Here is a 27,801-nt window from a genome sequence, read left to right on the forward strand (position 1 = left end):
TGTACTCGACTTAAACAAACAACAACAAAACAAAGATACAACTGAACAATGAAAAAAGTGATTTTCAAGAGAAAGAAGACATTGCCATAGTATCAAATACCACGAGAGTTCCTATGTACTATAAAATTAAAATCAATACTTAATACAGATTAAAATCAAAATCATAAAAAAAAACCCACAAATCTTCAAAATAAACAACATCAAGATTGTCAAACAATGGCAGCGCTTTTTTTTTTTTTTTTTTTAACAAATACAATAGAAAAGAATCTGCCTCATGACTCTGACATTCATTCAAGGTCACACACATCAAACGTAACTGATACCAACCAAGAAGGATGCAGATGAAGGAACAAGCAAAGAGAATTCAGTATTTCCAAAGGATATCCAGTTTCATACGTCGCAGTCAATCATACTTGAACAACAAACTGACTTCATACCTTCACGATCCCTACCCACCACCCCCCAAAAAAATTGAAATGTCACAGTCAAAAAAAACAACACCAACTATGATCCAATATACCTGGAAAGAAAACAAGGCAGGAAGGGAGACTCAGACAAGGTACGATCAAATTCAAACACCTCAAGCCAGGTAACGCATCTGGCTTGACCATACTGTTTAAATATATACCAAGAGGATTAAAAAAAAAAAAAACCTGTTGTTTTCTTAATCATATACAATTCAAATATATATATACACTGAACACACATATACACTCAAAAACTGCTAGCAAAGAACTCCCTCATCCAGAGAGCTAAAAACGGACTTACAACAAAAATGGCCAATAAAAGAGTCAAAAAAATTGTTTTAGCACATAAGATTTTCTATAAAATGAAATAAAACACATACACAAAAAAAGCGAAAAATGAATAAACAGTAAACTGATACTGAGATGAATAGCTCAGTAAAACAAGATCATAATGGAATTGAAAATGAATCCTTTTCAACACATGTCAATGTTATGCAGCCATGGATGATGGCAGCATGAATTTTGTGCACCAGTTCATAGGAAATCAGTCCACAGACAGACAGACAAGACTTTTACACACACACACACACACACACACACACACACACACATATCAGGAAATAAACAATAAAACTGAGCAAAAATGTTTTTTTCCTTTTTTTTTCATAGTTTTAATCATAAACACACAACTGTTCTAGATTGCTGATATATAATATACATTAAAAAAAAAGTTTGCAGCTACATAAATACCCAGAACTGCAGATTGCATTGGTAATAAGCAGCGATCATCATAATGACCAAACTAGATTCCCTGTATAAAAGTAAATGAAACATGATACGTTTTTCTTCTATTTCTTAATATTTTAAAGCAAGACCACAATTGCTGATGTATGTATAAAGAATATGAACAATGAACTTCTCACATTTACAAATTCACACACACACACACATGCACGCACACACACACACACACACACACACACACAATTTATGCACTACAATGACCTGACATTAAATAAGAAACACAGCACTGTATAAGTAAAGCCAGTTTTTTGGAGACATTCTTCAAAACATGATCAGTAACGGTCACTTTTATAAGAATATTAAAAAAAAGATCATAAAAACACACACACACACACTGTTATTATGGTAACAGCTTTCCTCACATATCAACTAACTTGTGGCGTTCCATCCCCTCTTCCTAACCACCATCCTCAACACACTCTCACCACGCACCACCAACAGATTTAATTGTCTTCTCTCAACTTACTTACTTTTACTTTTTCCTTCCACTTGTACCGGTGGGCATCGCGGGGAGATACAGTTGTCTGTCTGCAGCAAGGCGAGTGGCCTGGAGGAGGGACATCTTGTGGGCTCTGAGGTTGTCTGCCACTGAGTCGCTCCAGTGCCGTCTTGGTCTTCCTCTAGCTCTCCAGCCAGAGTATTTGGGTGTTGTATGCCCGAAGAGCTGGTTGGTTCAGAGGCATACGTGTGAGGTGTCCAAACCACTTGATCCTCTGTTGTTCTATGTGTTGTAGTACTGGTTTTGTTCCTACCATGTCTCGTATCACCTCATTCCTGATCTTGTCTCTCCTGGTCTTGTTCACTGCTTTTCTCAAGCATTTCATTTCACAGGTGACCAATTTTCTCTCGAGGGCTTTTGTTAAGGACCATGTCTGGCTCAACAAATCCACCAAACCACCCCAACGTTTTCTTCACTCAACTCGCCCTCCAGCCAGCCCTTCCCACTCTCTCTCTCCCCCTCCCTCTCTCTCTCTCTCTTTCTATCCCTCTCTTTTTGGTGTGTGTCTAATCTTAAAATGAAGTATGTGTTTCTACAAACATAAACTGACACACTCTTTTTTAAAGTGTGTGTTTATAATGTATCAATCTGAATTGTGCTTTGGAAAAAGAAATTAAAGAGAAAAAAAAAGTCATGACAAAGAGTTTGCATCACTCAATATACTAGCATCACCAAAATAGTTTGCTTCACACAATATACTCATATCACCAAGTAACTGAATTTCTTTCACTCAACACACCTGTTCCATCAAATAACGAAAACAAAAATAGAACAACATATACCGTAAGTGCACAAACATGTGCTCTTTGTATATAAAGTGAGATTTTTTTTTAAATTATTTAATTAACATACAGCTTCCAGACTATTGAACGCCTTTGTCTTTCTTATAAGAATGAACAATTAATTAGCTTTGCCTCTTTATGGATTTCAATAAATAACAAAAAAACAAAATAAATAACAAAAAAACAAACAAAAAAAAGTTCTCAAAATAGGCAAATATTATGACGGGAGCAACAGCCGAATGGTTAAAGCATTGGACTTTCAATCTGAGGGTCCCGGGTTCGAATCTCAGTAGTGCCTGGTGGGTAAAGGGTGGAGATTTTTCCGATCTCCCAGGTCAACATATGTGCAGACCTGCCAGTGCCTGAACCCCCTTCGTGTGTATACGCACACAGAAGATCAAACACGCATGTTAAAGATCCCGTAATCCATGTCAGAGTTCAGTGGGTTATGGAAACAAGAACACACCCAGCGTGCACCCCCCAAAAACGGAGTATGGCTGCCTACATGGCAGGGTAAATAAACAAAATGGTCATACACGTAAAATGTTAAATGTTACATGTTTGTCTGAATGTGTAGTGTGCATGCCAAAAATCTGATTGAATGACACGGGAAACGAATGATGAGCACTCTGTGGCAGCCGTCAGTCCGCTCTACCCAGGTAGGCAGCCTGTTGTGTAAATGACCCCGTGTTTAGAGCTTGGTCTCCGACCGAGGATAGACGCCATACATGTATCCATATCAATTAATCAATCAATCAATCAGTCAATCAGTATTGTTCAGTCATGAAGACAGACCTGAGACAGCAATACCTGTGATCAGAAACCTCTAGGAAGGAAACAAACACTCTTGTTTTGTTGTTCCTTTTCTTTTTTATACAGCATTCGTCATGTGCGGACCCAATGTACTGGTCAGGCCTAGAAAGCCTTCAAAATGCTGCTGAAGGAATGAAACAAAGAAATGAAAGGAATGAAGGGGGTAAGAAAAAATATACAACAACACACCCACTTGTTAGTAACATCACGCACACACACACACACACACACACACACACACACACACACACACACACCCTCTTATTAGTAACAGGACACACACACACACACACACACAAACTGTCTCATGTTCATACATACATACACGCATAAAAACGAAAGAAAAGTAACAAACAACAGCAACCTGACTAGCTATACCCATGGTATCAGGTCTTGATTCATATCAAATAAATAAGAAGCAACTGCAAACAAAAATATGAACACTTCCATGAAACTGACAGTTCCGTTGGTGACCTTTTCCATTAAAGCGCTGTGAATGATGCTCAGTATTGTGATTTTTTTTTTTTAACATGTTTATTTGTAAGAGTAAAAACATGTAGTATGTACATTTCTTTCTTTCTTTTAAAGATTTTGTCAAGCAGAAAAAAGAAAAACACTGTTTACATGCTGATTTTTAGATGAAAAAAATAAGAAGCATATATGTATGTTTGCTTCTCAAACAAGAAAAACAAGGTCTGGCCACCTTCAAACCAAACCATAAATTGTAATTTTTTTCTATCCTCAGCTAAGTGCTTTCAGCCAGACTTGAAAGAGCTGAGTGCGAAAGAGGAAGTTCATTCCGAATGCAAGGTCCAAATTAATTAATTACACCGCATTCCATGACCTACAGCCAATGTCTACCGTCAATCAGATGTACAGTCGACTGGATGTACCCTTATTTCAACAGAAAGAAAAGAAAAAAAATGGAAACCAAAGGATGAGCTGGAATGTGAAGACGGTAACACTGGACTCCAAGATATATATCCCATCCCTAACCCTCTTCCTCCCTGCAACTTTTTCTAACCTGTCTAGGCGTTGTAATTTACCACCCTGTGAACTGTATCCGGTTTTTAAATGAATTATGTTGCTAAAAAAACAAATAAATTAATTATTAAAAAAATTTTCAAAAGATAACACAAGACAAATCTTCAAGCTAGTAAGAGTGTATCACAAACTTTGCAACACCACCCACAAGACACCACCCACAAGACACAAGACACCACCCACAAGACACCACCCACAAGACAAGACACCACCCACAAGACAAGACACCACCCACAAGACAAGACACCACCCACAAGACACAAGACACCACCCACAAGACACCACCCACAAGACACAAGACACCACCCACAAGACACCACCCACAAAACACAAGACACCACCCACAAGACACCACCCACAAGACAAGACACCACCCACAAGACACCACCCACAAGACACAAGACACCACCCACAAGACAAGACACCCACAAGACACCCACCCACAAGACACCACCCACACCCATCTCCTCCTCTCCCCTCCATTCTCCTCTCTTGAGCCCCCCCACCCCCCTCCCCCATCCCACACCACTGTGAAACATTGCCCACTTTGCCCAATCCCCACAGCTCCACCACCCACTCCCTAACCCTCCCCCCTCACCCCCCATCCTCCCAGTGACTTCTTTCAGTCCAGCATGTACCCTTTCCACCACAAAACATGAAGAAGACAGCCCTGAACCATTGCTTCATTTTGGGCGCACATCACAGATGAACAGTCTAAATTACTGTAGACCTCTCCACCAGGCTTGCTGAGGTCAGTTCTTCACAGTCGTGCGGTGGAGACCTTGGCTGTGTCCAGCAGTTGCTGGATGTCCACAAGGGCGCGGGAAACCTCTGCAGAGAAGGTCTTGCTGTTTGTGTCCTCATCCTCCGTCCACGAGCTGACAAAAAACATGATCCTGGAAAACAAAGAGTTTGTCATGAACATGGACTGATGGCAAAATGCACGCATACACACACACACACACACACACTTGCACACACACATGCATATACATAGAAACACATACACATGCATACACACACACACACATACACACACACAAAGTGTCAAGTGATCTACATATACATAGGCTAAAAGATTCAGACTGCCAATATTACCGTCACTGTATAAAGACAGTTACAGCAAGCAACCCCAAGGCTTTCTTAAATGATTTAACTGTCTCCCAGTCAAGACCAGTTAGAAGTTTAATTCCGTTTGAATGCCCTTCGAACTAAATTTTGCAAAAATATACAGTGTCTGTGATGTCTACCACATACTTGTCCAGTGCCCAAAAACTAGACAACTGTTCTTTTAAAAACTAGCCGACCAGTTTCCACCAAACACATATTTGTCTTTAGGAGATGTTTTGAATAATCATTCATTACTTCAAAAACTTTCTGAATGTTTGATTCAAAGTCCAGTTGGTATCTCCCTTTGAGTGATCATGTTTTTGTAGTCATAAGCATGCTTTCTACTGTGATATGGATGCTTAACTCACTGTTATAATTCATGTTATAATTATAATTCACTGAAAAGACGTTAAACTAAACTAAACTAAACTAAACACACACACACACACACACACACACACACTACCTACTTGTCATCTTGTATGCAGTAAAAGATGCCATAGCCATGCGGACACATGGGACAGACTCCCCCCAGCACAGTGGTGTAACCAATGCAGCTGGTGGACAGGATGTAGTTCCCTCCCCCTCCACTGGAACACACCACAACAGAAACATGTAGAACACAAACACACTCCCTCTCTCTCTCTCTCTCTCTCTCTCTCTCTCTCTCTCTCTCTCTCTCTGTGATGTGCATGCTTACATTATTTTGTAGTTTTTGATACAGTTCTCTCCCCTTCTACCAAAACACATGGTACCAAAAACAGGCTGAACACAAACACTCTCTCTATCTGTGGTGTGCATGCTTTCATCATTTCGCAGTTTCTGATGTAGTTCCCTCCCCATCCACTGAAACACAAAGTAACAGAAAGATGCAGAACACAAACACACACACACACACACACGATCTCTCTCTCTCTCTGATGTCCATGCTTAGATTATTTTGTAGTTTTTGCTATCATTGATATTTGGTTTTGAGTGTGTGCGTTTATCTTATTTTCTTTCAATTATGCCAAGAGGGCCAGGAGTGATAAAGTATTTGTGCTTGTTCCTTTAAGCTCTTAAAATAAAATTTTGTTTGTTCATTTGTACGTTCTTCCTCTCCTTCTCACATACGCACCACTCCCTAACCTTACAGTCCTTCATTTTCCCTTCCATTTCTAAAAATCAACTTATTTTTTTCAGTTCTGTTTCTTGCTTTCATGTCCTTTTTCTTCCTCTTCTCTCTCCCTCCTTCCCTACCTTTCCTTCCCTTCCTTCTCCCCTTCATCTCCATCTTCCCTGGCCCCTCTTGCCTTCCCTTCCCTCCTCTCTTCCCTCATCCCCTCAACATCCCTCCCCCCTCTCTTCCCGTACCATCCTTCCCTTCCCCCTCTCTTCCCTCATCCCCTCAACATCCTTCCCCCTCTCTTCCCGTACCATCCTTCCCTTTCTCCCTCTCTTCCCTCATCCCCTCAACATCCCTCCCCCCTCTCTTCCCGTACCATCCTTCCCTTCCCTCCTCTCTTCCCTCATCCCCTCAACACCCCTCCCCCCCTCTCTTCCCGTACCATCCTTCCCTTCCCTCCTCTCTTCCCTCATCCCCTCAACACCCTCTCCCCCTCTCTTCCCGTACCATCCTTCCCTTCCCTCCTCTCCCTCTCTTCCCTCATCCCCTCAACATCCTCTCCTCTCTTCCGTACCATCCTTCCCTTCCTCTTCCTCTCTTCCCTCATCCCCTCAACATCCCTCCCCCCTCTCTTCCTGTACCATCCTTCCCTTCCCTCCTCTCTTCCCTCATCCCCTCAACATCCCTCCCCCCTCTCTTCCTGTACCATCCTTCCCTTCCCTCCTCTCTTCCCTCATCCCCTCAACATCCCTCCTCCCTCTCTTCCCGTACCATCCTTCCCTTTCTTCCTCTTTTCCCTCATCCCCTCAACATCCCTCCTCCCCTCTCTTCCCGTACCATCCTTCCCTTCCCTCCTCTCTTCCCTCATCCCCTCAACATCCCTTCCTCCCTCTCTTCCCGTACCATCCTTCCTTTCTTCCTCTTTCCCTCATCCCCTCAACATCCCTCCCCCTCTCTTCCCGTACCATCCTTCCCTTCCCTCCTCTTTCCCTCATCCCCTCAACATCCCTCCCCCCTCTCTTCCCGTACCATCCTTCCCTTTCTCCTCTCTTCCCTCATCCCCTCAACATCCCTCCTCCCTCTCTTCCCGTACCATCCTTCCCTTCCTCCTCTCTTCCCTCATCCCCTCAACATCCTTTCTCCTCTTCTTCCATACATCCTGCGCTTTCTTCCTCTCTCCCCTCATCCCCTCAACACCCCTCCCCCCCTCTCTTCCCTACCATCCTTCCCTTCCCTCCTCTCCCCTCTCTCTCCCTCATCCCTCTCAACATCCCTCCTCCCTCTCTTCCCGTACCATCCTTCCCTTCCCTCCTCTCCCCTCTCTTCCCTCATCCCCTAAACACCATCCCCCTTCTCTTCCCATACCATCCTTCCCTTCCCTCCTCTCTTCCCTCATCCCCTCCAACATCCCTCTCCCCTCTCTTCCCATACCATCCTTCCCTTCCCTCCTCTCTTCCCTCATCCCCTCAACATCCCTCCCCCCCCTCTCTCCCGTACCATCCTTCCCTTCCCTCCTCTCTTCCCTCATCCCTCAACATCCCTTCTCCCCTCTCTTCCCATACCATCCTTCCCTTCCCTCCTCTCTTCCCTCATCCCCTCAACATCCCTCCCCCCCTCTTCCCATACCATCCTTCCCTTCCCTCCTCTCTTCCCTCATCCCCTCAACATCCCTCCCCCCTCTCTTCCCGTACCATCCTTCCCTTCCCTCCTCTCTTCCCTCATCCCCTCAACACCCCTCCCCCCTCTTTTCCCGTACCATCCTTCCCTTCCCTCCTCTCTTCCCTCATCCCCTCAACACCCCTCCCCCCCTCTCTTCCCGTACCATCCTTCCCTTCCCTCCTCTCTTCCCTCATCCCCTCAACATCCCTCCCCCCTCTCTTCCCGTACCATCCTTCCCTTCCCTCCTCTCTTCCCTCATCCCCTCAACACCCCTCCCCCCTCTTTTCCCGTACCATCCTTCCCTTCCCTTCTAGTTTTCTTTAACCTAATTCCCACCCTCCATGTGTTCCTTACCTTTTGAAGAAGGCAGGGTTCTGAAACAGGGAAGGGATGGGCAGACCCTCCTCACGAGCCACCATGGCCAGGCCAAAGAAATGACGGTCGCACCCTGCACAAGGAAAAAACAGTGTGAGAAAAACAGATCATGCATGTGGAAAAGCATGTGAGAAAATCAGACCCAGCATGTGGAAAAGCATATGAGAAAATCAGACCCAGCATGTGGAAAAGCATGTGAGAAAATCAGACCCAGCATGTGGAAAAGCATGTGAGAAAATCAGACCCAACATGTGGAAAAGCATGTGAGAAAATCAGACCCAGCATGTGGAAAAGCATGTGAGAAAATCAGACCCAGCATGTGGAAAAGCATGTGAGAAAATCAGACCCAGCATGTGGACAAGCATGTGAAAAAATGAGATCCTGCATGTGGAAGATGGAATGAGAAAACCAGACCCTGCATCTGGAAGACTGATTGAGAAACGCAGACCCTGTACCCAGAACAATGCGTAAGAAAAACAGACCCTGCATGTGGAAGAACAGTGTGAGAAAAACAGACCCTTCTTATGGAAGAATGTTGTGAGAAATAAAGACCCTGCGTGTGAAAGACTGAGAAAAACTGACCTTGTACACAAAAGAAGGTGTGAATAGTGTGAGAAAAACAGACCCTGTATGTGGAAAAACAGTATGAGATATACAAACCTGCGTATGGAAAAACAGTGTGAGAAAAACAGACCTTGTATGTGGAAAAACAGTGTAAGAAATAAAGACCTGCATGTGCAAAAACAGAGTACATGGAAAACAGTGCCAGAAAAAACAGACCATGCATGTGGGAAAAAAAAAAAAAAAAAAAACAGGAGAAAAACAGCCCCTCCATGTGGAAGAACTGTGTGAGAAAAACAAAAGTGTCAGTTTCCACACTCTTCATTAAATACCAGGGGGGGGGGGGGGAAGAAAAGAAAAGAAAAACAAATAACCGCCTGCAGCGCCTGTCGCTGTAATTCTCACCAACTCTTGGCGACATTTACTGCCGGTCTCCCTAGTAGGGGACCTGTTTGTCTGCATGTCTGTCATCAGCGCAGAAAAAATGAAATCTAAGATGTAAATGCCAAATGGATAAATGATGTCCACGTTGAGCAAGGTTTCTTCTGTTTTACATGTATGACCATTCCACCCCCATCCCCAAGCCTCCCCTCAATGTAAGCAACCATACTCAGTTTTGGGGGAGTGTACGTGTTGGGCATGCTCAGTTTCCATGACCCCCCCAACACACTGACATGGATTGCAGGTTCGTTAAGTGTGTGCATGTGATATTTTGCATTTGTATATGCATGAAAGGGATTAAGACACTAGCAGGTCTGCACATCAATTAATGTGGGTGATCAGAAAAGAAAAAAAACAACATATCCACTCTTAATAACCCATCAGGTGCTGGGATCAAACTCAAGACCCCCATATCAAAAATCCAACACTCTACAACTTGGCTATGATGCCTGTCATTCAACTGCATCAGCAGGATTTCTCCCTGCTCATAGTTGTTATAAATCCACTTAAACTTTCCTTTCTTTCTCCTTTCATGTTTCAACTGCCACATTCACTTGCAGGTATAAGCGAGATTTTATGTACATGGCCATTTTCATCCCACCATGTAAACAGCCATATTCTGTTTTCAGGGGTATCTAACATGGAGCTTACATGTGGTGAGAACCACTGTAAACAAATCTGCAGTGAAGTAAGTTGTTTCTTTTCAAACAAGTTGCTGGTTTTGAAAACTGACTGATTTTCTCTTTTTTTTAATTTTATGGTGAAACAAAGAAAAGTTCTCAAGATACAGAGAAGATGGTCAGCAAATAATACAGAGACAGACAAAAAAAAAAAACAAAAAAAAGTGACGCATGTACTTCCAACATCCCCACAGTCCAAAACGTGTTGTAGTAAAAGGAGATAAAATCAAAACCAAAAAAAAACCCCAAAGAAGTGATTATAACAGCAGCAAAAATTAAATCTAAAAAGGTGAACATTCATATTAACCCCTTGACTGTTGCTGCTGAACAGTATGCTTGTCACCTGAGTGCTGTCACCTCACTGAGATCAGATTGAGATCACACGTCAGGATGTCAGTCATCCATTCTTTATCTGAACTTCTTCCTCTTGGGATTGCATTACCCTTCTTCACCAAAAACAATGACACCACTTTAACGTAACACAAAAAGTAATGACTGCACTTCAAGGCCAGTCACACTGATCTCATTTCACCAAAGTTCAGCACATGAGGGGTTAATCTGGCAGCAAGGGCTGACCTACCTTGCACCTGTGTGCACTCCTCCATCCATTTGTTGTGTTTGTCCACTGCTGACATGAACAGCCGCAGACGTTCCCCGTCCTGACACCGCCAACACAACATTCAGTCCTTCATCATCACATGTGGTATCAGTCATGCATTGTATTATGTTGAGTGTAGTGTAGTGTAGTGTCGTGTCGTGTCGTGTCATGTCGTGTCGTGTAGTGCATTACATTGCACTGGTTTGCATTGCACTGCATTGTATTGTACTTATTGCACTGCATTGCACTGTGCTGTACTGTACTGTACTGCATTGTATTGTAGTGTAGTGTAGTGTAGTGTAGTGTAGTGTAGTGTAGTGTAGTGTAGTGTAGTGTAGTGCATTACATTGCACTGGTTTGCACTGCATTGCATTGTACTTATTGCACTGCATTGCACTGCATTGCATTGCACTGCACTGAATTGCACTGTACTCTACTGTACTGTACTGTACTGTACTGTACTGTATTGTATTGTATTGTATTTTGTATTGTATTGTATTGTATTGTGTGAAATTCAGGCTGCTCTCCCTAGGGAGAGCGCATTGCTACAGTGCAGCACCACCCCTTTTTTTTCTCTTTTCTTTTTTTTCTGCCTGCTAACGTATTTTTGCTTTACTATCAGAGTTGTTTTTTTTACAGAATTTTGCTAGGGACAACTCTCTTGTTGCTGTGGGTTCTTTTACATGCTCTAAGCGCATGCTACACACAGGAACTTGGTTATCATATTTCCTGAATTACTAGCATCCAGACCACCGTTCAAGGCCTAGTGGAGCAGGAGAAAATGCTCTCAGTACTAGTACTGCTAATGGATAACAAAAACACACTGTAATCACCTAGACTGAGCATTGGGAAACTACTTCAACATGAGATAAATAAAATAGATAAATAAACAAATAAATAAATAAACAAATAATAAATAAATACTTATTTATTCACTTATTTATTCATTCATTCATTCATTCATTCATTCATTTATCCATCTACTTTCTGGCTGAAGAAGTTCCACCATGCACTATCTTGGTAACATCTGCATACACACACACACATGCACACATTCACACATACACACACACTCACACACACACACTCACGCATACACACACTCACACACACTCTCTCTCTCTCTCTCTCTCTCTCTCTCTCTCTCTCCACACACACACACACACACACACTCCCACCTGCACAACACAGACCTTCTACACACACACCCCACCCCCTACACACACACACACACCTATGCATCAACAAACAACACTCACCAGTACACACATACACCCCCACCCACCCCCACCAACTGCATACACACACACACACAAAAAAAAAAACATCAACAAACACCAGTCCCCAGTACACACATACACACACACCCCACCAACTGATATGCACACACACGTGCACACACACATACACACACACACACACACCCCACCCCTACACCCCCATCCAACCCCTTAACCTGCCACGTACAAACGCACACACAGAGACTAGAACTAACCGACACAATGTTCTTTCCCATGGCCTGACACCAGCGACAGGCCTCTGGTGTGCAGGAGCGCACAGTCTCCGTGCGTGCGTGGTAGAACCTCCTGGTGGTTGCTGTTTCGTACGTTGGTGCATGTCTGCAGCAAAGTAAAAAGTAATTGATAAAACCATTTTCCTTTCACGCCTCTTTTTTTTTTTCTTTCTTTTCTTTTCTTTTTTTTTTTTTTTATCTCCTCAACTTTGCTTGTAAAGGAAACCACTGTTCTCTGAACTTCCTCTACAAGATATGAACTTTGGATCTCACATCATGTGTTCCTGAAAGCAAGGGATCTGTGAAGAAAGACTATTGACTGACTCTAATGGTTTTCACAAATCATCACAGAGGTGTGGAGTGGTGTGACCTTATTATTTGGATTGGAGGTTTTCTTCTTTTCTTTATGAACCATCAAGCAAGTTCTTTATGAACCATCAAACCATCAAACAAGTTCTTTATGAACCATCAAGCAAGTTCTCTATTACCAATACTTCAGTTGTTGTTTATTCTTTATCAACTATATAAGGTAATCATTTGGATTTGTTGTTTTTTTTCTTTATCAACCATATAAAGTGCCTTTGCACGACTTAGCATTAGTTTGTTGCTCGAACACAACTACACACTTCTTATAGCAACCAGGCTTCAATCCATGTCAGCGTTCTGTGGGTTACAGAAAAAAAAGAACATATCCAGCATGCACAACCCCGAAAACAGAGTATGGCTGCCTAAATGGTGGGGGTAAATAACCAAAATGGTCACACACGTAAAATACTTCATGTCTGTGTGAGTGCATGTATGTGTGTATGACTAAGACCTGACTGAATGACACAGGAAATGAATGATGAGCGCCCAAAGGCAGCTCGCAGTCGCCTCTACCCAGATAGGCAACCTGCTGTGCAAATGATTCTGTGTTTGAACAGCAATCAGAGCTTGGTCTCTGACTGAGGATATATAAGTATCCATCTAAAAGATGAATCTGAGGTCCAGGAGAGAGGGCTTTTCAATTCTCAATAGTCCACTCTCGCGTTTGTCCAGCTTGGCTTTCATTCTGAAGGTAGGTAAATATTCAGGAACATGTATTTTGGTTTGGAAAAAATGGGGGTGTGGGAATACTGATGGAGAAAAAATATTCAGTACTTGCAGGTAAATAAAATGGAGAAGACTGAAGGAAGCTGAAAGTGGAAATGGAGCTATGGGAGATAACTCTAAGTAGCCTGTCTGCACTTCTTTCTATTTCTGTTTTACAAGTATTGCCCTAATGAAATGAGATCTTTGTTGGTCTTCAGCACAAGGAGAAACCAAAAACGCAAACTGGAAGTAGTTAAATATTTTTTTCTGAAAAAATTATGGGAAAATAAATTTTAGGTTACTGATGGAATACATGTGCTGATATTAATTCAACAAGCAAGCAAGCATTAACTGTGATTGATAGAATATACTTATTTATTCAATGAGTAAGCAAGCATTAATTGTTATAACCTTCTACTTGTGCTCAATGTTTCAGTGTTTATTGCTGCATTTAAAACAAATGCGTGTGCAAGCATGTGTTAAAAAAAAAAGTGTTTGACTGTGAGCAGTGTATGTTTAAGTGCACATGAGTGAAACAGGAGTGACACTTGCTGAGCATGTTGTATAAAGAATACAGAATACAGCATGCAGAGCATGTTACAATCTTCACTGAACCAGCATTATGTAACTGTCATCAGTACTATACACAGCAAACCAAAAAAAAAAAAATCCTGAAGAATGCTACCCACTTGTTGTACATGCGGAAGTAAGCCAACTGCACTGCCAGCTGGAAACAGGTGTCGGGATGGACGCTCCGGGTCTTCAGGTATTTCTTACCAAAAGTGGTGAAAGGTGTGATCTTCACCTCCACACGGGAGCTCTGCACAAATAGTTGTCAAACCACTTGTTGCCGGAATCACCAAATAATGCAATCATGGCAAGCTGAAACAACAACAACAACATTTACTTATTTATCTGTTTATCGACATTTGCTTTTAACCCAGCTGCAATGACCATACATGAATGAAAGACATTCACATTACAAACATCTCCCCAAACTGAAATAAAACTCTGGACTAAAACAAAAAAAGCAAAAAAAAACAACAAAAAAACAAAACAAAAAAAAAGCTTTAAAGTGAACAACATCAAAACAAAACAAAATCATTACTACCAGAAATGATACTAATTTTTTTTTTTTTTTTTTTTTTTTTTAAACTAACAACACAAGAATTTTCCACAGACACATTTCTGCCTGCTCCCCCTCATAAAGGAGGGTCATACACTATAATCACCACTATAATCTTCATGAAGATCATCACTATTGTTGTCATATCACTGTTTCCAACCTAACTGCTGCCCCCCCATTACCAGCTTTCTGTACTCCATCTTGGCCTCCTCAAGGCTGTTCAGGAGGAAGGGGTCCAGGTGGAACTGTAACTGCTGGGGTTCCGGCAACTTCCGCACCCCTTCAGGGCCCTGAATGGACACAGAGTCACCGTCAGTTGGAATCTGACAACCAACAGGTGCCCATTTTGTGTGAGTGACTCTGTGTGTGTGTGTGTGAGAGAGAGAGAGAGAGAGAGAGTGTGTGTGTGTGTGTGTGTGTGTGTGTGTGTGTGTGTGTGTGTGTGTGTGTGTGTGTGTATGTGTGTGTGTGACTGGGCATATGGGTACATCGGCATGCACATCTGTGGTAAGTGTGTGAGTGTCCTTGTGTCTGTGTTTGAATGGATGTGTGCGAGTTTGTGTATGTGTGAGTGACTCTGTGTGTGTGTGTGTGTGTGTGTGTGTGTGTGTGTGTGTGTGTGACTCTGGGCATATGAGTTCATGTGCATGTGTATTTGCAGTAAGTGTGTGAGTGTCCTTGCGGTCTGTGTGTGTGCGATAAATGTGTGTAGGTGAGTGGGGAGGGAGAGAAGGGAGGGAGGTGTGAGACGGACAGACAGGCAGTTTGTGAATGACAGAAGTTTCAGCACATGCATGACCACACATACACACACACTGAGAAGACAAAATGAAGACAACAACCCACATACCTTCCAGTGGCCGTCACACTCCAACACCTTGCGGTGGATGTAGTAGGTGCAGAACACTAACATCATGCCGTCCATGGGGGAATGCTGTCACAACAACAACAGTAACAAATCACACAGTTCTTTTTAGTACATTACAGTCTCTCTAAAACTACACTGTTGTTTCAATTACCTAGACTTCACAGACCATTTTTCACACCACACTGTCATTTCTAAATCATTTCACCTCATCACACACACACACACACACACACACACACACACAAACTCAAACATGCAAGTGCACACACTCTACTTTTCTCTCATTCACTCTCTCTCTCTCTCTCTTACTAACACATACGCTTAGGGCTGCATTTTGCCAACACTCTTTCATAATTATCTGCTCCGGTCTAACAGACAGACATAAAAATACATCCTTCATGGCATGAGCCACCATTGTTTTTTTCTTTGTTTGTTGTTGTTTTTTCATAAGTTTTAGATGTGGAGTGGCTGATGATTGAATATCATTTTAATACCCCTTGTGCATACAAAACTCTTCTGTTTGAAGCCAATAAAGAATCTTGAAGACTTGAAGTCTAATCATATAAATGTTTCAAAAACCAGCCCCCACATCCACAGGTGGACATACAGCAGTAAACCCAAATAGGTGATAAGCAGGTATTCAAGAAAAAAAAAATTAATCACAATGAAAACAATCTCTCTCACATTCCCTCTCTCTCTCTCTCTCTCTCTCTCTCTCTCCCCATCTCACTCTCTCTGGAAGTCTAAATCATGGGTAAGCACTCACATCACAATTGGAAGCAAACATTCCATTCTGGTAGCTGATGAAGTTCCCAGATTTGTCAAACCACTTGTTGCTGGGATCACCAAATAAAGCGTTTATGGCAAGCTGCAACAACAGCACCATTCATTTATCTATCTACTAATCTATATTTGCTCACCCTTCAAACAACCCAATCTTCACTGTACCAAGACCCATTCCAAGAATAACTTGACTGAAAGGGCTTTTTGCCAACAGGTCATCAAACTCAACTCTATGTTGATTTTAACACAGCTGAAACAACCAACTGGGCGAAAGCACACATTATGGACATCTTCAAAGTGTATGAGTACCAAAACAAAGATAACATTCCATCAGTATGAAACACTAATGAAACATTCATGGCACTGGTTGCAGCACTGCTCAACTCAATAACTAATCACCTGTATGACAAACAACTCATGACTAATAAAACTGTGCAGTACTGAAGACAATTCATGACAATGCTAACTCAACTGACTTACCACAACATCAACCAGCACTAATCACCTATGAAATACTATGTTTACAAGATTCTCCTGTGAATCTCATGAGAATCTTATTTATGTAAACAGCAAAAGCTGTGCCTGTCGAAACACAATGCAGGAAGTGATGAAAACGAGCAGTGAATCTCATAAGAATCTTGTTTATGTTATCAGCAATGGCTGCGCCCATAGTAACCATGTGTCAAGCAGGAGCTGATGGGCACTCAGTGGTAAGAAAATGTGGATTTTTAGCTGGTGCTTAATGGTAAGGGTTAACACAATAAGTAACAAGAGAGGCAAGGCCTTCAAGACTCACTTGTGATACACTTTTTTAAAAAAATCCAAGCTTTTTATGTATTGAAATTAATTTCAACATGTAATGTTTAAGATGAGAAAGATCAGTTCAAAGCAAATTAAGTCCCCTAGCATTAATTACAGAGTAATTTCCCTTTTTTACTATCTGCACCAAACGTTTGCAAAATAAATAAAACTTCCATACTTAGCAAAAGAAGTTCCTGTTTAAACAAAAAATGATAATAATGACTGCTCTTGTTGTTGTGTCAGAATATCAGATCAAAGTGCCAAGTTTAGAGAATACAAAAAATATAAATATAACAGTAAATGCAGTTTGCATATAATTAGGCTTCTTTTTTTTTTCTTTTTTTTCTTTTTTTTTGTGCCCATCCCAGAGGTGCAATATTGTTTTAAACAAGATGACTGAAAAGAACTGAATTTTTCCTATTTTTATGCCTAATTTGGTGTCAACTGACAAAGTATTTGCAGAGAAAATGTCAATGTTAAAGTTTACCACAGACACACAGACACACACACATACACACACAGACAACCGAACACCGGGTTAAAACATAGACTCACTTTGTTTACACAAGTGAGTCAATAAATCAGGCATTGCTTAAAGCACCAGCCAAGAGTTTTTGACTCAAGTGTGTACACACAAAGAGATAAAGTAAAAGAAACATTTAAACGTACAGATAAATTTATATGCTGTCAACCTTCACTGAAGGAGGGGAATAAGGGAAGATAAAAAGTCTGTTCATCAATTTATGACTGGCACAAAACAAACACATAAAATTGATGTAAAACTATCTGTGCATGCATGCACAAACATGTATAAAAATGTGCGCGCAAACACACACACACACACACACACACACACACATACAAACTCACAAAAAGCCCTAACCATCAAAACCACTCCCGATATCTTAATAATGCGCTCACGATACACAGTGACTCACATCATCCACATCCCTGGGACTGTAGTCATCCAGCCCTATGGCTACCATAGCCATCTCTATACACTGCAGACTGCGGTAGTTGTCAGGGTGGCAGGCCAGCAATCGACTCCTAATCTGAAACAACATTGTGCACTCATGTCTGTCAAGACAAACAAACAAAAAACACTTTTTTTTCCTCTCTATGCTATAATGAAGGTTTGATTCTCTCAAAACATAATACTTCACAATGACCATTTAAGTACTTTAACACACATCAAATAAAACGATGTTTGAATTAATAAAAACTAATGTCTTCCCAATTACAATGATACAGGGGGGATAATAAACTGTTAACCCCATCCCAACCGCCCTACACCCCCACACTCAGGCTCCAAGACTGAAGTATCTTTTGAACTTACATGATCAAGTAAGATTAAGTTTATGTGTGAAATCTGCTTCCTGTACTTGTCTTTTGTTTTAAGCCATTCAGGCACTGATCTCAATAACCACATCTGTTCTCTCCCTCCCTCCTTTCATCCTCCTCCTCTCCCCTCTCCCTCTCTCTCCCCTATTTCCCTAATTTCATACCCTTTTCTTTTTGTGTATGCCTAATGTTAAAATAAAGCATGTATTTCAACACACAAAAAAACAAAAGAAACATGCCTTACTTTAAAAATTGTGTTTATATTGTAAGATTGTAGATTTTTTAGTAAAATGAAAAAGAAAAAAGAAACATGTCTAATATCACACCAGTGCATTCAAAAAGCACTGAGTATCCAACACACGCATTTTGTTTTCTATTAGATATACACAAAAATATTCACGATGCCGAAAGTCCAAATGAGATTTGAACGTTAGAATTCAAAATTCAGTTTGATCAGTTTGATCATGAACAATATAATCCAGATGATATTAGCTTGGAACAAGCATATGTAAGCACTTTCCTTTTCCCTATGTTAGAACAAACATTGCCATTTCCTATTAAACTATCAGCCCACAAACCAACCAGACAAACAGTAAAAAATCACAAACAATATAAACCAGACACTCTGAGCTAGGAATTGACATCTATGAGCACTCTCCTCTTCCCAATGCCTGAACAAACACTGCCGTTTCCTATTAAACTATCAGCCCACCAACCAACCCACCAGAAAGACAGTAAAAAAAAAAAAGAAAAGAAAAAAAAGTGAAACCACAGCCACCACCACAAAGACACCAACCTTGGCCCACTGTGTCCGCTCCATGGTAGTGAAGAACCCCAGGCCTGGAGCAGGGGGCAAGGCACGCGCTTTGTCACAGATCTTCTGAAGCTGGGACTGGAACTCTGGGGCTGTGAGCGTATTCCCTGCTTCATCCACACACTCCAGGCGGAAGGCATGGCCTTTGCAGAACACCACCACGTGAGAGGGAGCCGGCCCCTCCGATTCTGCAACAGCAGCCCAGAAAACTTCTTGAACCTCTTAGAAACATTGGTTCATGGCAACCAAATCATGAGAAAAGATATCTTCATTTGAAGAGGAATTTCCTTTCATACCAGTTCAAAGCAACCAGATTATGAGAAAAGAGATCTTCACTTGAAGAGAAGCTTCCTTTCATACCAGTTCATAGCGACCGGATGAAAGAAAAGAGCTCGTCGTTTGAACAGAAGAGCACAAGAAACACACAATTCACCCCTTGCCTGCCCAACAGTTTAACGATTTTGACATTCCTGGTGTCACGTAAAAGCTCGGGGTTTCCACCAAAGTGCAAAAATACATGCACTGCTTCCTCAAGTACAAAGATACCTCCTTCAAATTTTGCATGATGATTGTTCATACATTGTACTATAAAAAGATGATAAAGTAATTAAAATTCCTCTGTATAACTGTAGTTTTCATTGTTGTTTTAAAGCAGTTTTGGAGTCAAAGAAAATTTCTATCAAATCAAGTGGTTAAAAAATCTCTACACAGCAATCAGTTCCAAGATTCACAGTCGATATTGTTTTTGTTGGTGCCTGTAGCCTAATTTTACACCACAGTTCAGTTTCAGTTTCTCAAGGAGGCGTCACTGCATTGGACAAATCCATATACCCTACATTACATCTGCTAGGCAGATGCCTGAAAGCAGCATAACCCAACGCGCTTGTCAGGCCTTGAGTGCATCCTTATTCATTTGTGTAAGTATCAAAGTTGATTTATTTTTACATTATTTTGCCAGAGGACAACACTCTCGTTGCCATGGGTTCTTTTTCAGTGCACTAAGTACGTGCTGCACATGGGACCTCGGTTTATCGTCTCATCAAAAAGGCTAGACACTCAGTTTGATTTTCTAGTAAAACTTGGGAGAAAAGGGCAAAAGGCCCACACCCTCACAGACTCTCTGTGTAGGCAGCTGAGTGTCTTAACCATTCTGCCACATTCTCTCACACCACAGCTTGATAAGAAACTCTCCACCCACCTGTGTGTTGGCACCCAGCCAACAGACACCACACCCCTCCCTTCTGTCTCCTGTCTTCAAGCATTCTACAAGACAGGGAGAAAATCAGAAACACAGCAGATCGTCTCCCTTCAACTGTCAACTATGAAATGCTGATGAAAACTGGATGTGAGAGTTACATCCTGTAGGCATATAACAGTGCAACAAATGGGGCATTAAGTATCATGTCCAAAGGCAGGCGACTGGTTAAAAAGAAAAAAAGTCCATAAAAAAAAAAAAATCGTCTATCCTCTGTTTTGACAGACTAACCACAGACAGTATTTTACTGTGCCAAGCTGTATGTAAACTGAATAAAAATTGTAACTGAACGAGTGTTGCATACATATGTGTGTGTGTGTGTGTGTGTGTGTGTGTGTGTGAGAGAGAGAGAGAGAGAGAGAGAGAGAGAGAGAGTGTAGTGTGTGTGTATCTGTGTCTCTGTGTGTCTGTGTGCATGCATATTTTTCCGTGCACTGGTTAAGTGAATGACTATTTTACTATTTCCCTCTATCTTTATTGCTTCATGCAACATGAAATCAACTTTGTTTCATTCTAAAATATAAAAAAAAGCCTGCTATTACTGCTTTTATATAATGCTACCTGTTTTGAAGTAATGCACCAGGTGGTCTTGTTGAAGCCCAGGAATGTTGCAGGTGCTGAACAATTTGCGGAACTGGTTCATGCACATTGGCCTGCCTTTGCCATCCATGTGGGGCCGAATCTTCTCCCTGAAATGGAAAGCCGCTCCCTAAAGTCAACTAATAAATATTTCATAACATTCCTAGAAGCAATGTATTTATCTAACTTTTTGTGATGAATTCCTGAGCTTTTCCGCATTCTATAAAATTCCGGGGGGAAAAAAAGTATCTTTCAAGTCTTTTGTGGTAAGTTCCTCAGTTTCAAAATATTCACCATGGGTGTTATATTCATCTGTCTCTTTTTTTAGTGATTTTCCATATTTCAAAGTACCTCATAACATTCCTAATAATAATAATTATTATGATAAAATGATTATAAAAAAGGAGTGTACTCATCTAGCCTTCAGCTCACAAAAAAACATCTCCAGCATTCAGTTTTGTATCTGTATTGTCTCTACAATTATAGTAGAAAGAATGTATCCAGCTACCTCTTTTGTGATAAAACTTTCAAATTTAACCTTTATCACACACATTTTCCCCAAGAGCCACACCCATACAGCCACCATTACCAGTCCACTCACCACCCCCTGCCTTCTCTCCACCCTTCCCCTATGAAAAAAAACACAAAGCTTCAGTATCCCTGACACAGTCCTACTTGCGAATCAGCTGCCAGAACTCCACCATGAAGTACAGCATGAGTGCGGATCGAGGGATCATGGTTCCTGGCTGAGGCTTCCACACATCGTACACATAGGGACCTGGGCCAGCCATGTTCATCAGAGGGTTGGGCAGACGCCCCTCCATGTAAGCCACGTCCTCCCACCATTTCTCCAACTGGAAAATATCCAGACTGCATTTAATGGGAGTGATTGTGCAGGCGCTGCTATGTTTATGCTCTGTGTGTGTGTGTGTGTGTGTGTGTGTGTGTGTGTGTGTGTGTGTGTGTGTATGATAGTAGTAGTAGTAGTAGTAGTAGTAGTAGTAGCAGCAGCAGCAGCAGCAGCAGCAGCAGCAGGAGCAACAGCAGCAGTAGCAGTCTTCGATTTAACATCTTTCCACTTTGTCGTATTAGACACACACAAAAAGAGGGGGTGATGGGGGAGGGAAGAAGAGGGAGAGTGGGGGAGAAAGGGTGTGTGGAGGGGGGATAGTGTGTGGTGTATGTGTATGTGTGTGTGAACATTGAAGGAAAAAAAAAGGAACATGATCAAAATGGTAGGAACAGCTAACATCCAACAACTAAAACAAATGCCATATTGGACTGTGCATCAAACCTTCTGTGATAGCAGATAACACTTTGAAATTGCCAAAAATACATTCAAGTGAACTTACAGGAAAGTTTGGTAAAAAAAAAAATTTGAACTCTGACATTCAAATGCTACATGATTGTTAGAGACAGGTTCTCATCATATGCTTCAGCTTTATCCTGTTCGATCATGCATGATTCTGTCTTAATCTGATAAAATTATTGTATATATTTAAATCTTAATTGATTGATAGTTTCCAGTTTATGAACATAAATTATATTATCACTTAAAACTTTGCCATTTTGCTGGTCTATTTCCATGACTTTGCTCCAAGATACGTGTTCTAGTAATCAGTAGCCCTCTTGTACAGAGGCATGTAATGTTGTGGTTCCCTGTTCATGTTTTGCACCTTTACCTTTTCTTGCTGCCCTGTCAGTCCAATCATCATAGAAAAGACCAAGGTTTGAAGGAACCCAGGAAAAAAGTGTGGCTGGGTGGGGGGTGCATGTGTATGTGTGTGTCTGCATGTGTGTGTGGGGCGGGGTGTTTTATGAAAGGAAGTGTTGAGTAAAACCTTGTCAAATGTTCCTGACCTAAAATGGAACCACATAGCAGCATCACAATCATCTTCAATGCCTGCAGAAAATCTATCTCAATCCGCAGTATCACTCTCCTCCTTATGACACAAGTTTGGTCAGTGTAAATGGTTCTTTCTTGCTGACACTTGACTGAGCTTACACTTGACTGAAAAAGTGTGAAAGTGTATGTGTGTGTGTACTGGGTGGAGAATGTGTAAAACTCTGTGTGTGTGTGTGTGTGTGTGTGTGTGTGTGTGTGTGTGTGTGTGTGTGTACCAAGAGCACACATGAGAGAGAGAGAGAAAGAGATGGCAGAAAGACAAAACACTTGCATATGAGAGTGCTTCAGACAGTTCAATATCAATGAGCGAAAAGTGTATTCAAAGCCAGGTTTTCTTTGATTTTTTGGCCCAACAGTCTCTCCCCCAAAAGAACACACAAAAAACAAGCCTATTGTTTTTTGTCCCAACTGGTCTTGTGACCTTTTGCAGTCCAAACCCAAATGAATCCCTTGCACCAGGATCAGCAGCAAATGAGCAGCAGCATCACATAATCATGATAAGGTTTAAGATACCCAGTACGTGACAATTAAAAAAAAACCAAAATACAACATAAGCTTGTTTCCACACCATACCCAGTTTCTCGTCTTTTGAGCACGAGCAAGGAGTTTTTCATGCAAGATTTTCCCCTCGCCAATGGCAAACTGTTGACACAGAAACTCCACTTCTCGGAACTCCTCATCCGTCACAAGTGGTTTCACTGGATAAAAACAACAACAAAATAGCAGTCATCTTCAAATGAGTTGATGGTGGCATTAGGCAAGGTACAAAAAATGACACCATCATCAAGCAATTTTGAGATTTTTTGCAACTTTTAGGAAAGTAGATTCTGTGCTGTGACCTGCTCTGTATGCAGACTGACTTGGGTCAAGGAGGTTACTGGCTTTTACTAGTTTCAGATAGTTAAAAAGCCTGGCCAGCGCTACTCTTTTAATCAGTTTTGACAGGAATATAAAGTTACAGGGATGTGAGAGGGACGGAACCCCAAAGCGCACTGTACCAAGGGTTGCAGAGGTGATGGGGGAACTGGGGGAGACGAGGGGGCTGGGGGGCTGGAGGGGTGGGTGGGGGGGGCTGTGAAAGTTCCTGGTGTGATGAAAGAAAGAAACCTCTCTGGGGACGACTGGGGTCAAACAAACCCCAATAACAATCCAGTGATCACTGTTTCATTGTTCTGCAGGGGTCAGTATCACCTTATTTTTTCAATGGCACATAAACACACAAAAGACAGAAGAGTGTTTCTTATAAGCCTAAAATCAGGTATAAAACAGAACATATTTCTGCTCGTGATGGAGATGAATCTTTTTGTACTTCAGCTATAGATCCCAGCTCTGTATATATATTAACTGCAGTCATGAAGTGTATCACCACATCATCAGCTGACGTAAATTCAGTGAAAAAAAAAAAGGAAGCATTGTCAAAAGTTGTGGTTTGTGTTGCATCATGTGACCAATGGCCTTGGTAGCTAGACAGGGACTGAGATCAAGCATATGTGTGCACACGCTCATGTGTGCGTGTGCATGCGTGCGTGCCTGTGTGCGCACATATGTGTGCACCTGTATGTGTAGGGTGGGGGTGTCTTTGTATGCACATATACCAGTATCTTTGTCTGTATACACGTGTATACCAGAGTGTATATGTGTGTGTGTGTGTTACCAGGCCATGGAACACCGGATTGCTCCTGAAGACATGAGTGAATAGGTTGGGGTTTTTTTGTTTGTTTGTTTGTTTGCTGCTTTTAATTAAAAGCATATGAATTGTTTGTTTGTTGTTGTGTTTTTTCAAAGCATGCTAGATTTTTTCAAAACAACTGAGAATTGACTCTCAGCCAGACCTAACTAACCCATTATAATATTTAGCACAAGAGTTGGTTCCATCAACACAGAACAGATCAGAATCAGGCATTTCATTATCAGGACAGATGTTAAGAGTGTGGCAGTTTTCTTTTGTTTGTTTGTTTGGTTGGTTGGTTGGTTGGGTTTTTTTCATTCCTGATTTTGTCATCAAATACATCATGAGCCAAGTCACAACACCTACATATTTAATCCCCTTCCTCCTCTCCAATTTTCTCCCTAAATTTGCACAGATCCCAGGAATGGCCTCTGGAGCTTTTCTGCGCAGTCACACCCAACCGAAATGAAAAAATGTATTTCCGCATTTCCGCAAAAGCTAACTTCCCTGAAGTTACAGATGTGGTTCTTTAGACAGCTGGGATCTGGAGAGAGCTTCATTAATTAAAACAGACAATGGCTGCTCTGCAAACTTTGCAAGGAAAGACACTATTAGAGACTTCATTTTCATGCAGGACTTTATCCGTTTTGGCAACCATTCTTCATTTTTCAGGGACATGCATGCTGGATATGGTGGGTATGTCCATAACCTACAAAAGGTCATGGATAACAGAATCATATATCTATCATTTCTGGTTATTGCCCGATCAACTACAGTGGGCCATATCATGGCTGGATAACAGGATCTTTAATAATACTTGTGTATAGATAAACTTCTGCATGTATGTACACAAAGACGAACTTATGCAGGCATGGGAAGTTATAAAAAATTTACTTCTATCTTTTCTAAAACATGCACTGATAGTGATACTAGAATCCACTCCAGAACCCTCAGATTAAATTTTCAAGACTTTAAACCATTTGGCTAATGAATCTAAATAAAAAAAGAAAAGAAATGAAATAAATATCAAGACTTACAATAAACTGAACACTAACATAGTTACTTTTATAATAATATCATCATTAGATTAGACTCCACAAGAACCATTAATTGTTTTTCGTTACTAAAATAATACTGTTTATTTTTTAATATCGCATATAACTTGATGTAATGCTGTTCCCATAACCTGAATCTGTGCAATTTTAAATAATGTCACTGATAACTAAATATAGTACAATGTTATCATGCATCCCTTACCAGAATCTAAGTATTTAGAAAGTGTGTGTTCCAGTGATGGAACTGGAAGCGACTCAATATCATCCTGGTACTGGAAAGTCTTCTCATCATCAGAGATTACTTGCGCATCTATTGAAGATGCCATGTTTCTGCTTGGCAGTATCTGTGGAACAACAAATATTAAGTAAAATTTATTAATATTACATTTATGTGATTTGTACATTTTACATGACTGTTTCAGTTTCAAAGCATGCAAACTGATCCATATATGTTGCAAACACCTGCTTTAAATAATATGATTTTGAAAAGGAACAAATGCCTGACCTACGCATGAACCAAATGCACATGTCAGGCCCTGACAGCCTACCCTGCCTTTGTATAAAATATTAGCATAAAATGGAATAAAATAATTGTATCATAGGGAAAAAATTATACATGGAAGTAAATATATAAAATTGTACTAAGACAACAAAAATCAAAGATACAAAGAAGGCAATGACAATGACAGTATTGGAAATTTTCATAAAACTGAAATTGCTCCAATCAATAACCTGAATTTTGTGCCATCAACATATGTGCAAGTATGTATGCATGCATGTCTGTGTGTGTGTGTGTGTGTGATTGTGTGTGTGTCCACACATGTGCGCACTGTGGATGAAACAGATTGTGTGAGTGTTATCAATGTAAATTATTGCTGACTGTGAATATAAACAGTTCATAAGGATGTAAGTTTTAAAACCAGATTCAACTCATTATAAAACAAAGTACTGATTAACTGGTAAAATTCCCTCACCAGTTGATGGGGCAGAGAGTATAAAGTCTGGGAAGGTTTAGACATATACCAAGACAAAATGAATGACTGTTTTAAACCATAAGATTATTGCATTTGCACACAATTGCAGCGCTATACCTGTTGTTTGCACACTTCCACTAGATCTAGATCTCAACTTTGGACCACTGACCCTTCAATAAACTTTAGAATTAACATAAACAGGAGTCATGAGAAGGATTAGACTGGGACTGATGGTGACGGCAATGCATACTTTCACTGTTCACAGTGAACTATAAATGATGCATATGATGATTTTCCACAAAACAGACCTGCACACTTGCTGACAAACAAAACCAAAAAATGTGCACACTTGCAGACTGACCGGAGACTGTTGATGTGTGGAACTGGAAGTGAAAATCAAAAGGCAACGTTTTCTTTTTCGCTGTCAGCAAATCCTGGCCACATTTAGCAGAAACAAAATAACCATTAAAACGATACACAAACAATGTAACCTGTCGCTCATAAACACACGATGCGGTTAATGATTATTTATCTTTTGCAGTCCAAAGTCTACGTTCTATCAATCGGGTTCCAAAGGGTCAATTTTCGCCAGCAGCTGTCAAGGGAGGTCATGCCTGTTTCCTCGCGACAACAAGCGACTGAGACAGGAAAAAGTGAAAGTTGGCCTTTGTCCGCACACTTTCGTTGTTTTGCGCGAAAGGACAAACCAGCCTACCGTATTTACAGTCATGATTGTGTCATATTCGCGTTTCGTGTTAATCAAAATACTACAAAATAGATACTACAACCCATCGCTTTCTAGAGCAAATTAATAATCTTCCTTTATTTGATTATTTATCTATGTTATAAACTCTCCGGCTTGATTTGGGGGCTTATTTATTATTGTAACCTACTTGTTTATATTTGAAGGTCGTTTTACATGTTTTTAGTATTTTTTTTTATAACGAGTGTGAAATGGAGACTGATGGCGGACGCATGGATAGTTGATGCAGCTGAGGTTGTGCCGGTGCTTCTGAACGTATGCAAATCAGCTGAATGGTTTATGCATGTCTATATTTGTACTATAATTATATAGAATTTAACTGTGTGCCACCACACCAAGCATCTC

At 41.0% G+C, this 27,801-nt stretch overlaps 1 protein-coding gene across 3 annotated transcripts; it reads right to left on the bottom strand.

The window, feature by feature from the left end:
* Positions 1-5,031: 5,031 nt before the first annotated feature.
* LOC143294323 (peroxisomal carnitine O-octanoyltransferase-like) lies at positions 5,032-27,299 on the bottom strand. 3 transcript variants are annotated; one of them, XM_076605768.1, is made up of 16 exons: positions 27,055-27,299; positions 25,922-26,063; positions 23,569-23,693; positions 21,765-21,943; positions 21,072-21,199; positions 19,238-19,443; positions 18,039-18,152; positions 16,283-16,384; positions 15,499-15,582; positions 14,831-14,938; positions 14,212-14,342; positions 12,434-12,557; positions 10,921-10,999; positions 8,638-8,731; positions 5,990-6,109; positions 5,032-5,305 (listed from the first exon to the last, which is right to left on the bottom strand). In XM_076605768.1, the coding sequence occupies exons 2-16, from the start codon at positions 26,043-26,045 to the stop codon at positions 5,170-5,172; spliced, it is 1,854 nt and encodes a 617-aa protein (XP_076461883.1). In that variant the 5' UTR covers positions 26,046-26,063; positions 27,055-27,299; the 3' UTR covers positions 5,032-5,169. The 3 variants fall into 3 exon arrangements, with proteins under 3 accessions (XP_076461883.1, XP_076461885.1, XP_076461884.1); XM_076605770.1 differs by having other exon boundaries at positions 27,043-27,299; XM_076605769.1 differs by having other exon boundaries at positions 27,002-27,299.
* Between the last annotated feature and the right edge of the window lie 502 nt (positions 27,300-27,801).

This window comes from Babylonia areolata, chromosome 19 (assembly GCF_041734735.1).
Source record: "Babylonia areolata isolate BAREFJ2019XMU chromosome 19, ASM4173473v1, whole genome shotgun sequence".
NCBI classification, from domain to species: domain Eukaryota; kingdom Metazoa; phylum Mollusca; class Gastropoda; order Neogastropoda; family Buccinidae; genus Babylonia; species Babylonia areolata.

Bases quoted from the DNA above. Each gene is read 5' to 3' on its own strand.
- LOC143294323 (XM_076605768.1), bottom strand. From the start codon at position 26,045: ATGGCATCTTCAATAGATGCGCAAGTAATCTCTGATGATGAGAAGACT. The intron at 18,153-19,237 runs GTTGGTGTCTTT...ATGTTGTTTCAG, and splicing joins AGCGGACACAGTGGGCCAAG to ATTAGGAGTCGATTGCTGGC. The intron at 14,939-15,498 runs GTATGTGGGTTG...GTGTCCATTCAG, and splicing joins AGTGTGACGGCCACTGGAAG to GGCCCTGAAGGGGTGCGGAA.